We start from the raw sequence: 20,049 nt of genomic DNA on the forward strand, positions 1-20,049 counted from the left end.
AAAATCATCATAACAGGTCCAAATACAAGTCCAACGGGTTATTTATTAATAAAAAAAGAAAAAAAAATCACAAAACAGGTTCGTTCAGGTCCAAACCCGGACCGAAATTGTTGAATCAAGTCTGACCCGGAACTGGACTTGTTGAATCAGGTCCAGTCTCCGATCCTCAAAATTTTTCAATTCAAGTCCCGATCCCAACAGGTCCGGTCCAGATCCGGTCTAGTTTTGGACTGATGTACAACCCTATGTGTGTGCATAGGGGTAAAAAGGGGTGATAAATATAGTAGAATGAAGAGCATGAGAATCTTATAGTAGCTCTTTTGTAGAGCATGTAACGAACTCATTATGAAGATAAGAACATTTTGATAATGGATCTTTTTGCAGAACTTTGTGGATCATGTCCCCTATTTGTAAGATAGTTTCGTTTTATGGTATTTTTTTTTTGTTTTTACATATTAACTAGCCTTCTGGGCACGTGTAATGCACGACTTGTTCATAGAAAATTACATTGAGAGATGAGTGAGGAAGTACCAATAAATAATTATGAGTTTAATATGTAATTGAAAACATAATTAAAGAAATAAAAATTTTGGGACTTTAATTTAAAATGAGACTTAAGAGCAGCTCCAATGGTTGGGAAAAGGGACTAGCTTGCAAATATTAAAAATCTTAAGCTAGTAGCTACACCATTGTTGCACATCTTGTTAATTTGCTTTGACAAGCAAATTAGCTTTGTAGAGCTAATTAGCTTGGCAAATATTTATTAGATAAAAAATATTATTAATTTAAAAATAAATTAATTTACAACTAGCTTAACCATTGAAGCAACAAATAGCTTGAATTGTTGTAGCTAAAGAAGATGATGTGACATGCCAAGCTATTAAATAAATTAGTCAACCATTGTAGTTGCTCTAATAGAAAGAAGATGGAGGGACTAAAATCAAAGAGAGAAAATAAAAAGGTTGAATTAAAGAGGGCAGATAAAGATAAAGTGTTTAATGAAAGAGTTAAGAAGAATTATATAATTTAAAATAAAAAAATATAAAACGACATGTGGCACATTGAGTTGAAGAATATGATAGGGAAGTGTAATAGAATGATGACATATGTATTTTTTGGTTTGCTTTTTAAAATACTAATAAAATAAAATATAGAAGTATAGATTTGATCTAGTTTTGTATCTTTTATCAAATTTTTGAAATATAATCGTTAATAGTGAAACCATACCTCCATAATAAATATAAATTTAATTATATTTTAATAGAGTAAGAGAAGATGAAAGTTAACAATTTTTAAGGTTGTCCAATTAAGGGTATAGTCCCGAATGTCTGAAATAGATTTTACCATTGACCATGTCAACACAATGTTGTATGATTTTCTAATACATCGTATAACCTTCACTTTAACTAAAATGTCACAACATGCCATTAATGACTAACGAACGGACGTTAACACCGTTAGTCATTAAGGCTAATAAGGCCACGTGGCAACATATGATTGGTTCCCTTTTAAATTACTTAATTTTAAAATAATTATATAATTTTAATTAAAAAAATAAAATAAAAAAAGAAAAAGAAAAAAACCCAGCCACCCACGTCCCTCCAGCCAGCCAGCCACCACCGGTCGGCGAAAAACTCGACCATAACCCTTGCGCTGGCGCCGAATTCCGACCACAACCCCCGCACTGACTTGAAATTCGACGAGAATACCCCCGTCGGGCCACCGTACTCCCTTTCTCTTGAACCACCGGCGAAATCCTAGAAGAACAATCGAACCACCGGTCGCGAAACAGCCCATCTCCCTCGAAGAACCCTTCGCTAACCACCGGTCATATGTGTATCACATGAGTATTTTTGAGTTTTAACATGACAATGTTGTATATTTTCTATTTGTAATATCTTGAAATTTTAGAATATTCCTATTATATGATTATTAGAGTCCGGTTTAGTTATAGGTTTCTTCATTTTATCAGTTTAAGGTTTTTAAACAGATTAATTAATTTGTTTTATATTAAACAAATGAATTTAGTAAAAAAGAATCTCATTATTACCAAAAGCAAGATATTTACACTCTAATCCTTTAATGATTTTTAATATTATTTCATATCCTTTATTTATCCTTAAATTACAAATTAATCATTTTCTTTTTCTATAAATACCCCCAATTTTCATATTCCAACACACCAAAATATCTACAAAACTTCTCTCTAAGAATTTTCTTTATAAATACCCTCTTCTAATATCTTGTTTTAGTAAAAAAAAAAAAAAAAAACTTTTTAATTTAAGTTTTATTTAAAGTTATTAGCTTATATAAAAGCATCATATAGTTAAGCTATTAACTTTATGCTATTTTAATTATTGTTATTATCTCTAAATTCTATATTAAAAATAATAATAATAATTCTAGCTCTTTAAGTTCAAGTATTACTATTGTTTCTTATCTTTATTTCAAAAGAGTAGTTGAATTGCTCAAGTATTCCTAGTCCTTATATTAAAAACCAAAAAAATAGTTTATTTCTTCTATTTCGGTAAGCAATTAAGATAGATCTAGCTTTAATTTTCTTGAAATACATCAAGTTTATTTTCTTAAATAAAAAAAAAAAAAAAAAAAAAAAAAGGGTTCATTAGCTTCTTAATATCTCAATAGTAACAAAAAGATCACCTAGCCTTCTCTTGATTCACTTTAATTAAGGTGATCTCATCCTTAAATTTGCATGGTAAGACAAAGGTGTTATCTAACATAGCTACATCTGGCTCAAGCCTTGAGGTATGTTATTCTTCTTCCTTTCTCAATTTCCTTAATTGTTATTATCATACTAACTAATGTGTTCGTTTCCATCGATATGTGATGTTATCAATAGGAATAATGGCGATATTAGGCGATAAATTAGCCCTAAATTTCATCATTAACTATATACTAAAAGACACACCAGCAAGCAATGACAAATGTCATCGCATCGTGTGTCCTTAAATATATTTCGTTTTATATATTTTTTTTAATTTCCTTGGAGAAAATCTTCTTTTAAGTAAAGTTTAATAAGGGAAAAAAAGCTGACTAAAATGTAAATAACCTTGATTGTAACGAAATAATTATTATCTAGATCTTTAATTGTAGAAAGAATAAAATACAATAACTTCTTAAGGAAATCATATATGTAGTAGATTATCAACAAAAGATTTTTATTACTTATTTTTATTAAGTAAATTACTTTGATAACCAATATTAACGTAAGAACATCAATCAATAACTATATAATTTACTGATTGATAACTATGAATTATTATATAAAATATTACCAAAATATAATTTAAAATATATTGATATCTAGTTAGAGTTCATATCAGGAGAAAAGTTGAATAAGAAATAACATGTCGGAATGATATGTAATAATATTATTTTAGGTTGCACATTTTGGATGATATAATAGAATGATTTTAAAAGTGTGTACAAAGAAAATTAATTCACAAGGTTAGTACATAACTTTAAAATTTACATTTTTTTTTTAAACCCAAACCGAAGAAAATATTATTAGCCTTCTAGGCAAATAAGGTCCATTACATCAAAAGTGCATAGAAATCTATAGTTACCAAAACTAGTGAAAATATTGGTAAATATAGAAATCTGCTGAAGACCTAGATAGGAACCAAAATACAGCAAGCAAGTACAGTAAGCATAATACAACCAAGACATTAACGAAAGACTTAGAAAGCAGTAAATCACTAGGCAGATAACTAAGGAGATAACTAAGTAGCTAAAGTTTGAGTAGACATCCATAACAGCGAGGAAGAAAGTGAAGCAAGCTTCAACCCGAGGAGGATGATGCACCAAGATCAGCATCATAGATAGGTTTGGCAAAGTGAGGAACAACAAAGTGATCCTTATGTCCAATGCTCATCTCCAAACCATAAGTTGCTAAACTGTGAGCCAGAACATTATTTTCCCTTGGGACGTGCCTAATCAAAATATTACCATTAGAACGAAGAAGATCATTGACATCATTAACACTTTAAAATTTACATTTAGTTAACAAGAAACATAACACTTTAACACAATACCACACAGAAATACATAAAATAACCATATGCTCAAATGTCTTAACTTTAAAGTACATATTTAGCTAGCTAGTTGGTTTTTTCATGACTATGTTTCATTTTAGTAAATGTTTCGGTAGTTTAATTCACACTATTTCTTGACAATTTTTTTTACATTGATTAAAATAGTTGTAAGTTGATAATAATACTGAAAATTACCGTGCGTGACACATGTTCTAAACTCGTTATTCTATATTAGATAGCCAAACCTATTGGTGAGGTAATAGGACATAGGGAAAAGGTTATTAGGTTTTAATGCATTTGCATTTTTACCTTTGTCTAATGTATTAGAGGAATAAAGTATCAATGCATTCATGTATTTGTCTAAAATATATCAAGGATAATTTTCTTTGTAAGGTAAATATAGAGACATAAGGAAGTAAGAGTTTGTGCAAGATATTAAGAATAAAGAGCAATTTATAACGTCATAGAAATTTCCAATTTAACACATCTTAGGTTATGGATCAGCTCTCATTCTCTGGCTCAAATTGTAGTTCTTTTCAAGAGCTTTCCAACCGTATCTTACAATATTTTTTACGATTTATGATTTTTAATGAATTTTCTTATTCTAAGTAAATAAATAAAAAAAAAAACTCGTTTTTCTTCCTTAATTATTTTTGGAAAATATTAAATTGTACTAATTTATTTTAAGAAACCATTAATAACATGGAACTTATATTACACTGTATTATTTAATTTTAACTTATAAGTTCTAATTGTTTAGTGGTTTTTACAAACTTTTGTTTTATCTAAAGATGACTTTAGATATAGAAGAAGTTTTGTTTTTTTTTTTTTTTTTTTAATTTTTTATTTTCAGTTTAAGATGGCTTTAGAAATAAAAGTCTTTTATAAATTTTGTGAACACTTTATTTTAAGTCCACTTATATCACAAGAATAGATCATAACATTGCATGCTTATTTAATTAAATGGTTAATGATAGTTGATATAAGTTAATGGCCTCAATTCCAAACATGAGGTTAAGATTAAATATTTAGTTGTATAAGGTTGTAACTATCCATCCCCATACAAAAATATTTTTTTGGTTCCATTATAATTTTTCGATAGATTAATTGACAATTAAATACGATTAAAATAGTTTATTGTTCCCTTTTATTTGGAAGTAAGACATTGACAGGTGTCGCGTTTTAATTAGCTAACTAGTGTGTGGCCCAAGCGATGCTCTGGGGTTTTTTTAACACTTATAATTGAATAAACAGGTTCATTCTTTATTATTTATTTATTCATTATTGCTTACAATTTATAATAGTTTTTCATTAAACCTTTGAATAAATTATTTATGGAACAACTATTGATTAAATCTACAAACGTGTTCCTGTCAAAAAATATATATATATAAACTTGTCCTTTGTTTATAATTTATAATATAATGAAAATAAAGACATAATTATTATCAAAATAATTAAATAACTAAAATTGATTTATAACAATAGTTAATCTTTCTTGCTTGTATGTATTACCTTGATTAGCATAATTAGCCAATAATAGGATCGATTTTTGTTTTTTTTTTATTTATTTATTTTTTTTAAAGAATTGTGGTTATTAAATGTTTAGATCTCTATCCAATCCACATAGTTATATATTTATGAGTCAAGTATAAAGATGAGATAGTAAGACACCTAATGCATATTTTTGTGGTTATGAGTTCGAATCTCATGATAGACATTTTTATTAGAATATGCTCATAGTTGAAAGATGACATGGCGAAGGCGCCACGTGGCACATAAACGTTTTTAGAATGCTTTTTAATATATAAAAATAATAAAGTATAGAGTATAGATAGATATAGATATATATAGATTCCATTAACCTAAACACATAACCCTTAAAACATTAAAAAAAAATTATCCTCTAGTAATTTTAAACCCAAAGTGATATTATACAGTGAACTCTTGTCGTTACACTCCAAAAAATACCTTGGCCCACTAAAAGTTGTCAATTAGGACGCATTTGTTGAATTGTCTTGTTCAAAGGATATTTTTTTTTGGCAATTATGTCTCAACCAAGGTGTTTTATTTTACTTTTATGAGTGAATCTATCAAAGATTACTAAAATTTCACTTACAAAAAAAAAAAAATGATGACATTTATGTCCATTACCCAAATTGAAAACCAAACGGAATTGGTTATTTAAGACACCACATCTGTTTGAATCACGATGAGTTTGATCTGTGAGTGGATTCAAATCCCACTATGATCAGTACGTAGGGCAACTTTGTTGCTCAAACCTACCTTATACTATTGTTATATCCCCATGACATTATTTTATTTTGTGTGAATAACATACCTCAAAACTAGACTCTATTTATTATACCTACGATAAACTCTTTTATAAACAACGCAATAGTAAGAGCTTGTTGTTTAGAACGGAAGAGAAGACGAGTTCCAGACGTTCGATTCTTTTTAACTTAAACCTCTAACCCAAGACCATGTCTTAATTTTTTTTATGGAGTTAGTAGTCAATTTCAAGTTTTATTTTTAAATTTGACTGTTTAAAATCCGTCCTTGTTTGGATAAAAACAAGGTTGGGACTCTCAGGTTAAAGTCTTATCAAACTCCTAATTGGAGCCTCTATGGACCAATCTATCTACTGTCTACTAAAAACTCCCTCCATTTCATAATTAGAAGCCCGTTTTCCTTTTTTGGGTGTTCAAAATTAAAGGTCTGTTTCTATTTATAGGTATTCCGTACTATTTTTTTAACAATAATACCTTCTTGTTTCTATTTGTAAATTGCAGCAATTTAAAACTTGTATTTTGTAAATTGCAGTCATTTTTTTTAAAAAAAATTGCAAATTGCAGCCCAAAAGTTGTTCTAGATTGTATATTGCAATTCAGTTCACTTTTCTCATCGGTTTTCGTGTCGAAAAATGTTCGACCAAGGTTTTAGTGGCCATTTTAGATCTTAAGGGACTAAATTGAGCTCGGAATTGCAAAAAATTAACGTAAGTGCCTCATTTTTACAGGAAAAAATAGTTGTCCACAAATCGATACATTTTTGTTACGCAAAACAAGACACTTACGTTATTTTTTTTGCCAATTTCGAGCTCAATTTGGTTCCTTACGGCCTAAAAGGACCCCTTAGACCTAAAATAAACATTTTTCAATGGCCAAACCAATGGAAAAATTAAATTAGGTTGCAATTTATAATTTATAACAACATTTGGGCTGCAATGCATTTTTTTTTAAATGACTGCAATTTGCTAAATACGGAATACTAACCTTAAATGGCTGCAATTTGCAAATTTTTCCCTTCTTTTTGTGATTTGTCATCATTTTTGTTTTTGTTTTTTTGTACATTTGGAATCATTTTCTAACACTTTCTCTCTCCATCTTTTCAATAATTTTCAACCACTTTTTCTTTCTATCTCTCTCTACCCACATGTGCATATTTGTACTCTCAACTAAATTTCTTAATTCCCGTAAAAAAAATGAAAAATATGCTTTTAATTATGAAACGAATGGAGTACTATACTTCAATTTTTTTTTTTTTTGATAAAAGGGCATACTTCATTTATTTATGATCCAGGTATCATTAATACTCCGTATAACGCTATAGTTAATCACTTAATCAACAATCCAACACACCTAAATCATGTCTTTCCTTGAGTAAATTAAAAACTCAACACCCTTACACCTCTTAATTAAAACCCCACCAGTCTACTACATTACTACATACCCCCAAATAAAAACAAAGAATTCGAAAAGTCATAACTGCCCTTTACCCAAAATAATTCGAAAATGAAAGGAAACCGTCAAATAATTAAAACCCATCATAAAACCACGAGCTCTTTATTATCCAAAATGGCAATTGTATTTCGGACAACAAAATTATTCAAAATATAATGCAAAAACTAGCCTACTATTACAGTACTACTACTAGTAGGTCATCCATGCTAAAAGAACGTCTTCCCAACATTTCTATATAAAGCTGATTACTTACTCCCTTTCTATCTCTCTTCATCTTCATCACATTTTCTCTCTCCTCTCACCATTTTCATCCTCCATTAAACCCCCTCTTCAAACCTCCACTTTTTCGTAAGTTTTTTTTTTTTTCACCATTTTTTCTCTTCCAGGTTAAACGATGTCGTATCGTGGCGGTAGCAGCAGCGGCGGTGGCCGAGGCTACGGCAGAGGCGACTCCGGCGGTCGTGGTCGCGGCGATTACGGAGGTCGTGGTCGCGGCGATGACGGAGGTCGTGGTCGCGGCGATTACGGAGGTCGAGGTCGAGGTGGCTCAGGAGGAAGAGGCTACGGCGGAGGGCGCGGTGGTGGTGGTTCAGGGCCACCGAACGTCGGAAGTTTGACGAAAGCTTACTGGGATACGGCGGCAGGTGTTACGCTGATCGACGAAATGAAGAAGCTGAAAGTATCGGAGTCATCGTCGTCGTCTTCGCAAGGTCAGGGTCGAAGGAGTCGTAAGCCGTTAGTGTTACCGAAGCGACCTGGGTCTGGTAATGTTGGACTCCGTTGTGCTGTTCGTGCTAATCACTTTCTTGTTCAACTTTCTGATAATGACTTTCATCACTACGATGTAAAATATCTTTCTCTAATTTTTGTAATTTTGTAAATTTTTTTACTTTTTTTTTTTTTTTAGAAATGTTTTTTTTTTCCGTTGATGATGATGTCATTTTCTCTGTGAATCTGGTTGATGAATGGGTTTTTATGTTGTTGTGTTGATGGGTGTTTAAATGTGTTGAGTTTTTCTTCCAGGGTTTTGTCTTAATTTTGATGCTACCTTGGTTTTTGTTTTTGTGTTATTTTGTTGATGATGTCATTTTATTTTTGTTATTTTTAAAAATATACTCGTATTTCCTTTTTTTTTTTTTTTTTTTTTTTGGGAAATGGGGGTAAATACAAAGTATGTCATATTGTCACAAAACTCACAATATTTGCTGTAAAATGTGTGAGTAATTTCAATTTGGGTATAATGTTTTTGTGTTGTTGTTTATCAATCAATCAATCAATCAATCAATCAAAGCCTTAATCCCAAAAGTGGGGTCGGCTAACATGAACCAAATTTGATTATTCCGTGTAGTCATCAACGTAAATCTTTCTCCTCCATCCCTTACGATCCAAAACTTCATCCTCACGTAAATCCATGCACTTCATATCCTTCCTCACTCCTTCCAACCAAGTCATCTTTGGTCTCCCTCTTCCTCGTTTAATCCCTCCATGGTCCCACTCTTCCACTCTTCGCACCGGTGCACCCTCGGGTCTCCGTCTTACATGTCCAAACCAACGCAGACGATTTTCCCTTAATTTATCTACAATGCCCGCCACACCTACTTTCTTGCGAATAACCTCATTTCTGATTCTATCTCTTAAAGTGTTTCCACACATCCACCTTAACATGCGCATTTCCGTAACCTCCATCTTTTTAATATGCTCTTTCTTAGAAGCCCAACATTCTGTACCATAGAGCAACACTGGTCTTATGGCAGTCCTGTAGAATTTTCCCTTCAACTTTAAGGGAATGCTGCGGTCGCATAACACTCCCGTGGCCGCTCTCCATTTAAGCCACCCTGACTTAATCCTGTGGGTCACGTCTTGATCAATGTCACCATTCTTCTGGATGATCGACCCTAGGTACTTAAAACATTCACTCATGGTCAAATCTTTTCCATCCAAACTCACCACTTCATTGCTTGTCCCCCTCTGAGTGCCAAAACGACATACCAAATATTCAGTCTTACTCCGACTTAGCTTAAACCCTCTAGATTCCAACCTTTGCCTCCATTGCTCCAACTTGACATTAACCCCATCCTTAGTCTCATCCACCAAAACGATATCATCTGCGAACAGCATACACCATGGAACCTCATCTTGAATTGGTCTAGTTAATTCATCTAGAACCGTTGCAAAAAGAAAAGGGCTTAATGCAGACCCTTGATGCAATCCGATTGTAATAGGGAAATCTTTTGTCAACCCTCCGCATGTCCTCACATTTGTTGACACATCCCGATACATATCCTTAACTAGGTCTACGTACCTTCGTGGGATACCTTTCTTCAACATTGCCCACCAAAGTATCTCTCTTGGCACCTTGTCATATGCCTTCTCTAAATCAATAAAGACCATATGAAGATCTTTCTTCTTTACCCTATAAAACTCCATCATTTGTCTTATCAAATGGATTGCCTCCATAGTAGATCTCCCAGGCATAAAACCAAATTGGTTATCTGAAATGCTTGTGCATGCCCTCAACCTTTGTTCAATCACCCTTTCCCACAACTTCATAGTATGGCTCATAAGCTTAATTCCTCGATAGTTAGAACAATCTTGAGCGTCTCCTTTGTTTTTATAAACCGGGACCAAGGTGCTCTTCCTCCAATCTTGTGGGATCCTTGTAGCCGTCCATATCTTGTTGAAAAGGTTTGTTAACCAATCAATACCAATCTTACCCAAACACCTCCACACCTCTATCGGTACCCCATCAGGGCCAACCGCCTTCTTAGGTTTCATCTTCCTCAGTGCAATCTCCACCTCTACTCTCCTAATCCTTCGCACATACTCCATGTTGATTTCTTCATCACTCATAGAGGTATCTCCTATCACAACTCCATTACTTCCATTAAATAATTCATCGAAGTACCCCTTCCACCTGTCCTTGATGCCCTCCTCTTGCACTAGGACCATTTGGTTCTTATCTTTGACACACTTCACCATGCCAATATCCTTCCTTGCCTCTTGTCTTCTCTTTGCCATCTTATAAATGATCCTTTCTCCCTCCTTGGAATCAAGCTTTTCATAAACCTCCTGATATGCCTTTTCTTTTGCTTGGCGAACAGCTGCCTTTGCCTTGCTCTTAGCCTCCTTATACGCTGCAAAGGTTTCATCACTCCTACATTTTCCTAAGGCTTGATAGCATTCCCTTTTTTGCTTAATTACTGCTTTCACCTCTTCATTCCACCACGAAGTATCTCTCTGTACCGAAGTTCTTCCCCTTACTTCCCCTAAGACCTCTTTGGCCACTCTTAGGAAACAGTTCTTCATTCGTAACCAAGTCATGTCCGGATCCACCTCTCCATCCCAATCCGCTTCTTCAATTACCTTTTCTGTAAAAACCTTAGCTTTTGCATCCCTTAGGGTCCACCATCTTATCCTTGGTTCTTCTTGTCTAACTTTTTTCTTCGCCTTCTCTTTCAGACGAATAGTCATTACCAATAGCCGGTGTTGGGTGACCACACTCTCCCCTGGGATAACCTTACAGTTTATGCAACTTTGTCTATCTATGCTCCTTGTGAGCAGGAAGTCTATTTGAGTTGCATTTGCTCCATTCCGAAAAGTTATCAAGTGTGAATCCCTCTTCTTAAACCAAGTATTAGCCAAAATTAAATCATATGATAACGTTGTTGTTTATCAATGTTTTTTTTTTAAATTTTTTTTTTTTTTATTTAAGTGAGAATGATAACGTTGTGTATTTAGGTCTGTTTTAAAAAAAACTGGATTCATTAAAAAAAGAATAAAAATTTACTCCGTAATAATAATGGTTATGGGTGCTTTGGGCTTTGGCTGTTTTATAAATAAATATACAAAATCAAAAGTGATAATTTCTCCTATGAATAATATCGGGTTATTTTATTTTATTTTATTTTTTTTTTGAAACGCAATTTTTAATTTTTTTGGTTTCAAATTCTAAATATAGGGTGTTGTTCTGTACTTCTGTCACGGTATGCACATTGCTGGGTCTTCAACGATTTTGTGAAGCTTAAACAGTTGCACACTGTTTAATGGGTTTTTAAAATGATGGGTTTCAGTTATTTATTTATTTATTTGTTTGTTTTTACATGTTTTTTGGGGTTGTGTTTGAGTTGGCAGATTTTTGCAAAAGATGATATGTACTCCGTAATTAATTAATTATGCACTTCATCTAACTATTCATGTGTTTATGTGTTCATTGTAGTGGCTGATGTTAATATATTGTTGTGGTAATTTGTAAGATATCCTTTGTACCCATGTCTTTTGGTGCAATTTTTTTCTTTCTTGGAGTCCTTTAATCTTGTTCATTTGGGGTGGGTTATTGGGCGAGCGGGTTTCAGTATGGTTTAAATGGTTTGTTAAAAAGCTATTCATGTGTTTATGTATTCTGATGCTAATATATTGTAGTGGTAATTAGCATGCTATCCTTTGTGTATCCTTTGGTGCAGTTTATTTATTTATTTTTTTCTTGAGTCTCTTTATCTTGTTTATTTGGGGTGGGTTATTGGGTGAGTCAGGTTTCAATATGGTTTATCGAGTATGGTCCTAGAGTTGGACTGGAACAAACCTGACATGTGTGGTGTGTTATGCTATCAAGGCATCAAGTACGCAATATCCTAGTTTTTCTTATTGTTCTCTTTTCCCTTTCTGTGATTTTCTATTAGCATTACTTTTTTGGTACCTTTTAAATCTAATAATTTTCCATGTACTCCTGCATTGTGCTGTAAGGGCCATTTTATACAGTAAGCCATTAAATTGAGGATTGAAATAAAATTTTACTAACATTACATTGCTGGAAAACTAAGTGGTAAGAGACTCATACACGGAAAAAAAAAACCCTTATATGCAGCTTTCACTAATTTACAAGTAAAACATTGTGAGTAAGAGCACTGTGGAAGAAAGTGAAGTAATTTTTGGTTCTGTGCTCTTATAGTTTAGTATAATGTGGAGTACTCTTAATTCTAGCTTTCCCTTATGTAAGTTGATGGTAAGATTTGTAGATAACAGTAAACAATGAACCAAGAAGGTAGAATTTTCAGTAATTTCAATTGCTAATTTCTCTTATAATGTGATCGATCAATAATTTCCCTTTCCGGGTTTGAGTTAATGTGTTTAGTGTTACAATTTTTGAACTTTGACTCACAGACAATGAGTGAGGACTCCCATTATTTCTTGATGCTAAAGATGCAAGTTTACTTTTGGAATTCTTTGTAAGTACTGTACTAGATTTAGTCAAGGAACACTTATTTAAATTATTATTTGTTTTCTAAAGGATGCTCATATCTTGATAATGGGAATGTTTGCAATGGTTTGTAACTATGGATATTAGTATGACCAAAATTATGCCCTCTGTTATCATATACCCTTTAACTTGATGGCATACTGATGATGTTTTCTTTGTGGAGCAGGTGTCAATCAATCCGGAGATAGCCTCCAAGAATTTTAGTAGAGAGATACTGAATAAGCTTTTACGTGATCACAAGTCAATTTTGGGGAACAAGATTCCAGCGTATGATGGCAAGAAGAGCTTCTATACTGCAGGTCCTTTACCATTCACGTCAAAAGACTTTGTCGTTGAAATTGAAAAACAAAGAAGAGGCAGTTCTGAGAGGTGTTTTATGCTTCTATCTCTTTAATATAAAAGATTGTCTATTTATGGATATAACAAGTTTTCGCTAATTTTGTTTGAACTGTTATGTTTGATTGTCAGTGAGGTTCAGAAATTCCAGGTTACCGTCAAATTGGCTAACAAGGTTGATATACATTTTCTGCAAGAGTACCTTGCTGGTCGATTTTCAGAATCTCCCCAAGATGCCATCCAAGTGCTTGATGTTGTTCTTCGTGCAGCAAAGCCTCCTACAGAGTAATATTTCTTATACTCAATCTTCTTTAAGTGTTTGACTCTCATAAAATCCTGTTGCCTTTTGTCTTTCGTTAAGATGCTGAAAAGTCGTTTTTTGTAGCTATGTGTTGATTGGGAGATCATTCTTTTCGGAATCACTGGGCAAGGATTCTCTTGGGGAAGGTTTAGAGTATTGGAGGGGGTATTATCAAAGTATTAGGCCAACCCAGATGGGCCTCTCTCTCAACATTGGTACACCCTTGTCTAACTTGTTGCAATATTGTATTGGGCTTTGATTGTAGTTCCACCTGTGCTAACCAAATTGACTATTTGACATTATAGATGCATCTGCACGGCCTTTCTATGAACCGATAATGGTTCATGAATTTGTGGCTAGTTATTTGAATCTGAGAGATTTCTCTAGGCCCTTTTCTGATGCAAATCGTATCAAGGTATTATGGTACTAGTGTTACAGTGGCCATGTGTCGCATTGACGCATTCATTATTCCATTATTTTTATGCTCTGCAACTTTATATTTCTTTGTGCTTATTTCAGGTTAAGAGGGCATTAAAAGGTATCATAGTGGAAACAAATCATTTAGCATCCAAGAAATGCTATAAAGTGATAGGCGTGTCAAGTGAACCTGCAAACCAGCTGATGTATGGTTTTGGACTATAATGTTAAGCATGTTTTGTTGACATAAAGAGTGTACTTACATTCATTTGTGTTTTGATGTCTCAGTTGTGGCTATTGTTTGTTATTGAGTGTGTGTTGGTACTGTTATCCTTCTGCCTCTCTAGCATTTTTCTCACCTTTCGGTGGGTTGATGCTGAATATAACCTTGTGTGAAGTACATTATACGAAAGCAAATTAATTGTCTTACAGGATTGTCAATGTTGTAAGCATGTAGATATAATGTCTTGAAAGAATATAAACTAATTAATAATATCAAGCAAATTGTCTTCGTACAAGGTTTCTTATGTTTGAAGCTATTGTATCTAATGTAAACTATATCTAGTTGGGATTTTGAACTTGCAATATCCAATACTAAGCATAATGATGTTGCATTGTAGGTTCTCTCTTGGGAGTAATGACATCCAGTTGTCTATCTCACAGTACTTCAAAGACAAGTACAAAATACAGCTTAGACATCCAGCTTTACCATGCATCCAAATTGGGTCGGCTAAGAGGCTTACCTATCTGCCCATGGAGGTCTCCTTTTTAATTCACTTGTTACTTGACTTTCTTTGTATCATGTGTAAATGTTATTTATTTATTTTTCTTTTAGGTCTGCCAAATTGTTCATGGTCAAAAATACCCTAAGAAGTTGAATGAGAGGCAGGTGACTGGTCTTCTTAGGGCAACCTGCCAAAGACCTCCTGAAAGAGAGAGTAAAATCATCGCGGTAATCTTTATAAGAGAGTTTGTCATTCTGCTTTATTCTAGAATGTTTGCAGGTTTTGTTGTACATGCAGTTGGTTTTATTAATTCTTTTTAATCTCTGAAGATGGTGAAGAACAATCGCTACTCTGAAAATCAGATGGTCAAGCAGGAGTTTGGAATGAATATAACTGAAGTGCCTGTAACTGTTGATGCCCGAGTATTGCCTCCACCAATGGTATGTTGTTACAGTTTCTCTTTAACTTTATATCTTGCTTTTTATTTTAGTTTAGCACCCTTGACTTGACAAGTTAATTCTTCCATTTTATAGCTTAAGTATCATGACAGCGGAGCTGAACGAGAAGTTGCTCCAGGGGTGGGCCAGTGGAACATGATTAACAAAGTAAGATTTGACTATTATAACCTTCTTGTGGTTGCAGCATGCTTTATATTTCTCACTGGTCAATTTGTATTTGTAGAAAATGTATATTGGTGCTACTGTGTCTCACTGGACTTGCCTGAGTTTTTCAAGACTAGATCAAGTTTTAGTGCAGCGGTTTTGCGAGGAGCTGGTTGCCATGTGCTCTAGCAAGGGAATGGTATGGTTTCAATAGATGAAAATTAATAATTTCTTTGTGTGAATGTTTCCTTTTTTTGATTTTTTTCTGTCATTGTCAGAACTTCAACCCGAACCCTTTTATTCCTATACGCTCTGCTCATCCTGCTCAGATTGAGAAAGCTCTTTCAGAAGTGGGAGATAAGGTGCAGTTGCTAATTATTGTTTTGCCGGATGTAACTGGATCCTATGGTATGTGACTTTGTCTATTCTCTAGATTTATATGTTGTGCTTGTTGGTTAAAAGTAACAGGGATTTCTGTAACCATGCAGGGAAAATTAAAAGGATATGTGAAACTGAGCTCGGTATAGTTTCTCAATGTTGTCAGCCTAAGCATGCTCAAAAACTTAGCAAGCAGTATCTTGAAAATGTGGCTTTAAAAATCAATGTGAAGGTGAGTTCTGAAAATTACGAGTCTAATAACTTAGCATTTGTTTACCTACTGCTAAGCCAATGTTTGCCGCAGGCTGGAGGAAGCAACACAGTCTTGTGTGATGCGATACAGAGAAATATACCCCTCTTGACTGATCGTCCAACAATAATTTTTGGTGCTGATGTCACACATGCTCAACCAGGGGAGGACTCTAGTGCCTCAATTGCAGCTGTATGGTTTTTCAAGCTCTGTTGTCTAGCTTTCTTGTTAGTGCTATGGATTCAAGGTGTTCAGCTGTTAATTGTTGCTCGCTATTGCAGGTTGTTGCCTCAATGGACTGGCCTGGGGTGACCAAGTACAGAGGGCTTGTTCGTGCCCAGGGTCATCGGGAGGAAATTATTAAGGATCTGTATGCATGTGCTAGGTAAATTCACTGTAAATGTTGCTCAGGAAGTTGCCAAAATCTTATTCTGACTTGCGAGTTTCTAATATATCTCTTGTGCTTGTAGAGAACTTCTGATAGCTTTTTACAAGGCAAATAATAGGCAGAAACCTGAGAGAATTATCTTCTTTAGGTATAATTTGTGGCTCAAATTGTTTGCTGCTCAAAAACTTTGTTGTCTGACTTGCCTCTCTCATACTCACTCCTTTTATATTGGACAGAGATGGAGTAAGTGAAGGCCAGTTTGCTCAGGTCTTGCTGCATGAGGTTGATGTGATACGGCAGGTAACAGGCTTTTGACATATAGAAAAACCTGAGCTTAATTTTCTAAATGAGTGGATTATTATGCTGTGACATTTAGCCGGTAGCAACAAGCGAGTTTGAAATGTTAATTGCAGTTGAAGTGCATTTTGCGGTTTTATTGAATATTTACTTCTGTTCAATCCTTATTCTATAATGTTTTGTTTTCAAGGCTTGCGAATCCATAGAAGAGAACTATCAACCACGTGTGACATTTGTGGTTGTGCAAAAGAGGCACCACACCCGTCTTTTCTCCGTTGATAACAAATTGACTGATAGGAGTGGCAATATTCTGCCAGGTTATTATATTTTCAAATTTATGCTATTCTTGTGAAGCACTGTCTCTACTTATTTGTGATCCTCGTAATGACTTTCCCCCCATTATCTATCCCAGGAACTGTGGTCGACAGCAAAATTTGCCATCCATCGGAGTTTGACTTCTATCTATGCAGTCATGCAGGGATACAGGCAAGTTGTTTTGGTTGGCTTCAGTCTGTTAGTTCGCCAATTTAAGTTTGACTGTCAATGATAATTCACCACTTAATAATCAGTTAATATTACTGTCATTTGACTATGTGCATTTGCTGCCTAGTTGATTTCACTTACTGCAACCCAATCTTGTGGTTTTATTGACATTGTGAATGACATGTTTAGGGAACAAGCCGACCCACACACTATCATGTGCTCTACGACGAGAACAATTTTACTGCAGACTTGCTCCAGCTGCTGACCAATAGTTTGTGTTACACGTAAATATCCGTTCTTACAATTAGTTTCTTAATGACTGTAATTATGACTTCTTACTTTCTATTTCTGAACTCGTGTGTTTGAATCCTGTTTTTTCAGGTTTGCTAGGTGCACACGCTCAGTATCTGTAGGTAAGTGTTATTGAAAAGTTGCTTCTTTCTTTCATCACCTCTTTGTGTTTGGATACACTAACCATAAACTTTGATTGGCAGTTCCCCCAGCCTATTATGCACACCTTTTGGCTTTCCGTGCTCGGTATTATGTTGAAGGCATGACCATGTCTGATAGTGAATCAACAAATACCAAAGATCTGACCAAGGACAAACAAGCAGAGGTTCAGGCCCTTCCAAAGATCAAGGAAAATGTGAGTGGTGTCATGTTCTATTGCTAGGAGGAATTGCAGCATCCTCAACCTGTTGCTAGTTTTTGCAGTTTTCACTTATTTTCTGGGGCTACGAAGTTCGAGTTTGCTATCGAATATCGATTTTAACTTAACCAGTGGTGTATATAGTTATGTGGGTGGAAAATGTGCCTAGGAGATTTAATGTAAGGTGCACTTTTGAAAACACTGATACTGATACTGATCAGTAATCACAGATCAGGTTGCCAAGGTGATTAAGAAAGTTTTGTAAAAACTTGTCTGAAGTTTGGTCTTGTCTCAAGTTTTACACTGTTAAAGATCTTGTTGAGAAAGTGAAAACTAATGTTTAGAATTGTCAATATTTGCCTAGTTGGTCAATACTTTAATTTTGGAATATGTTACTGTTTTCTTATTGTTAGCTACTGTATAGTAGATTAATAGTAACTCTCTAATACTCCGTATTACTAGTTTACTGCTACCAATTTAAGCAAGTACGCAGACCCTACTTTTTTACATATCATTTTGCAACCACTTTTTTGTTTCCCTAATTGCATAAGTTTGACATTAGCAGAGTTTATAAAATTTGATATCATAAATTGGCATAAATTAAACAAGGTCAATTATGATAGAACTCATAGAAGGCATGACTATGTATATATGATTGGTGGATTTTGGGATTGTAAGATAGATGAACTTGTATTTTATGCTCATGTTTTGTGATTGATCAAGATAGGAGCTTATTTCCAATTCCCCACAACCATGTTTCAGACTCAAAAAACTCTTTGGAAAAGCTCAAAACATATGAACTTTTGAATTAGCTTAAATATATTTAAACATCTATTTCGTAAAAATTAACAGTTATGGAAAAGTATTGTGTAGGTTGGACTCACGTGAGTCCAATCATACAAACAGAAAAGAAATTCAAAATTTAATTGTCAGAAATTAGATAATAATGGTCAGATATTAGATTATAAATATCAGATTTTAAATTATAAGTGTCATATATTAGATAATAATGGTCAGATATTATATTTCTTTTGTTTGATAATGGTGGATGGTCAATTGGTCGTTGTACAATTACCCTAAAACCAAACAATATTTCTACCTAAACCAACCTAAGACAAGTCTAGGGTAAGTAAAGAATTGTATCCACAGGGAATGAGTCAAGAACACCAAGAGTATGAAACGGTTGTAAGCTAATTCGGTCACAAATTGGGTTTTGATTGGTAAAAGGAACGCTAGGGGAAACGGGATTCAATACCAACCAAAACCAAGGAATCAACAACAAGGATAAATTATGAGCACACATGAAAGATAGAATAGGAACTTAACATTGTCTTATTTCAAAGTCACAATATAAGTACTCCTTAGATTAAGCACTAACATGACAAAGATTAAGTCTCAAGGATAGGAAGTGGGTTTCTAGCTCGAGTTTGTCTCTCGATCGTTCCGAACTAGTATGAGGCACAAATAATTGGGATTTCTCATCTAATTACCACACTAAAGCATCCTACTTAATGAAACCAAACATCCACAATCATGAAAGTAGCATAATCCAATTGCACAAGAAAGGACTCACCCCAAAACTCCATCTTTCGATGTGAGAAGAGGGATGAACACATGAGCATGAAGTGGCCATCAAAATACACATGCAATAATCAATTCAAGCACAAACAACCATCAATCCAAGGTAGAACATGAACAATTCCAAGTTAATCAACCATAGTTTGGTTGGGTTTTCACCCAACCCTAACTAAGAGACTACTCACTAAACATGAAGTGGCCATCAAAATACACATGCAATAATCAATTCAAGTACAAACAACCGTCAATCCAAGGTAGAACATGAACAATTCCAAGTTAATCAACCATAGTTTGGTTGGGTTTTCACCCAACCCTAACTAAGAGACTACTTACTAAACATGGTAAAAATTACTCTAAGAATTAAATCTAAGGTTTTCATGAATTCAAATAAACTAGGAAAGAGATAGAACAAGAATGGATTAAACATGCAAGAACAAATAAACAAGATTAAGGGAGAAATTATCAACTCAAAACAATTAAATATTGAAAATTAAGAGTAAGAGATAGAGGTAAGAGATAACTTAATAAACTTCAAGGTCGAGAAATTGTTGTAATTGATGGAACAAACTTCCAATAATTCTTACAATTGTTTG

At 34.0% G+C, this 20,049-nt stretch overlaps 1 protein-coding gene across 1 annotated transcript; it reads left to right on the forward strand.

Annotated features, from left to right (window-relative positions):
• Positions 1–8,015: 8,015 nt before the first annotated feature.
• On the forward strand, positions 8,016–18,213 carry LOC145558588 (protein argonaute 5-like). Its single transcript, XM_081619877.1, has 22 exons — positions 8,016–8,642; positions 13,219–13,421; positions 13,521–13,673; positions 13,774–13,904; positions 13,995–14,104; positions 14,209–14,312; positions 14,727–14,865; positions 14,942–15,058; positions 15,161–15,271; positions 15,365–15,436; positions 15,513–15,632; positions 15,712–15,841; positions 15,922–16,043; positions 16,116–16,253; positions 16,343–16,446; positions 16,532–16,597; positions 16,686–16,749; positions 16,937–17,063; positions 17,159–17,232; positions 17,419–17,513; positions 17,611–17,642; positions 17,724–18,213. The coding sequence occupies exons 1-22, from the start codon at positions 8,193–8,195 to the stop codon at positions 17,900–17,902; spliced, it is 2,841 nt and encodes a 946-aa protein (XP_081476003.1). The 5' UTR covers positions 8,016–8,192; the 3' UTR covers positions 17,903–18,213.
• Positions 18,214–20,049: the final 1,836 nt, after the last annotated feature.

Source organism: Chenopodium album, chromosome 9 (assembly GCF_948465745.1).
Source record: "Chenopodium album chromosome 9, dcCheAlbu1.1, whole genome shotgun sequence".
Taxonomy (NCBI): domain Eukaryota; kingdom Viridiplantae; phylum Streptophyta; class Magnoliopsida; order Caryophyllales; family Amaranthaceae; genus Chenopodium; species Chenopodium album.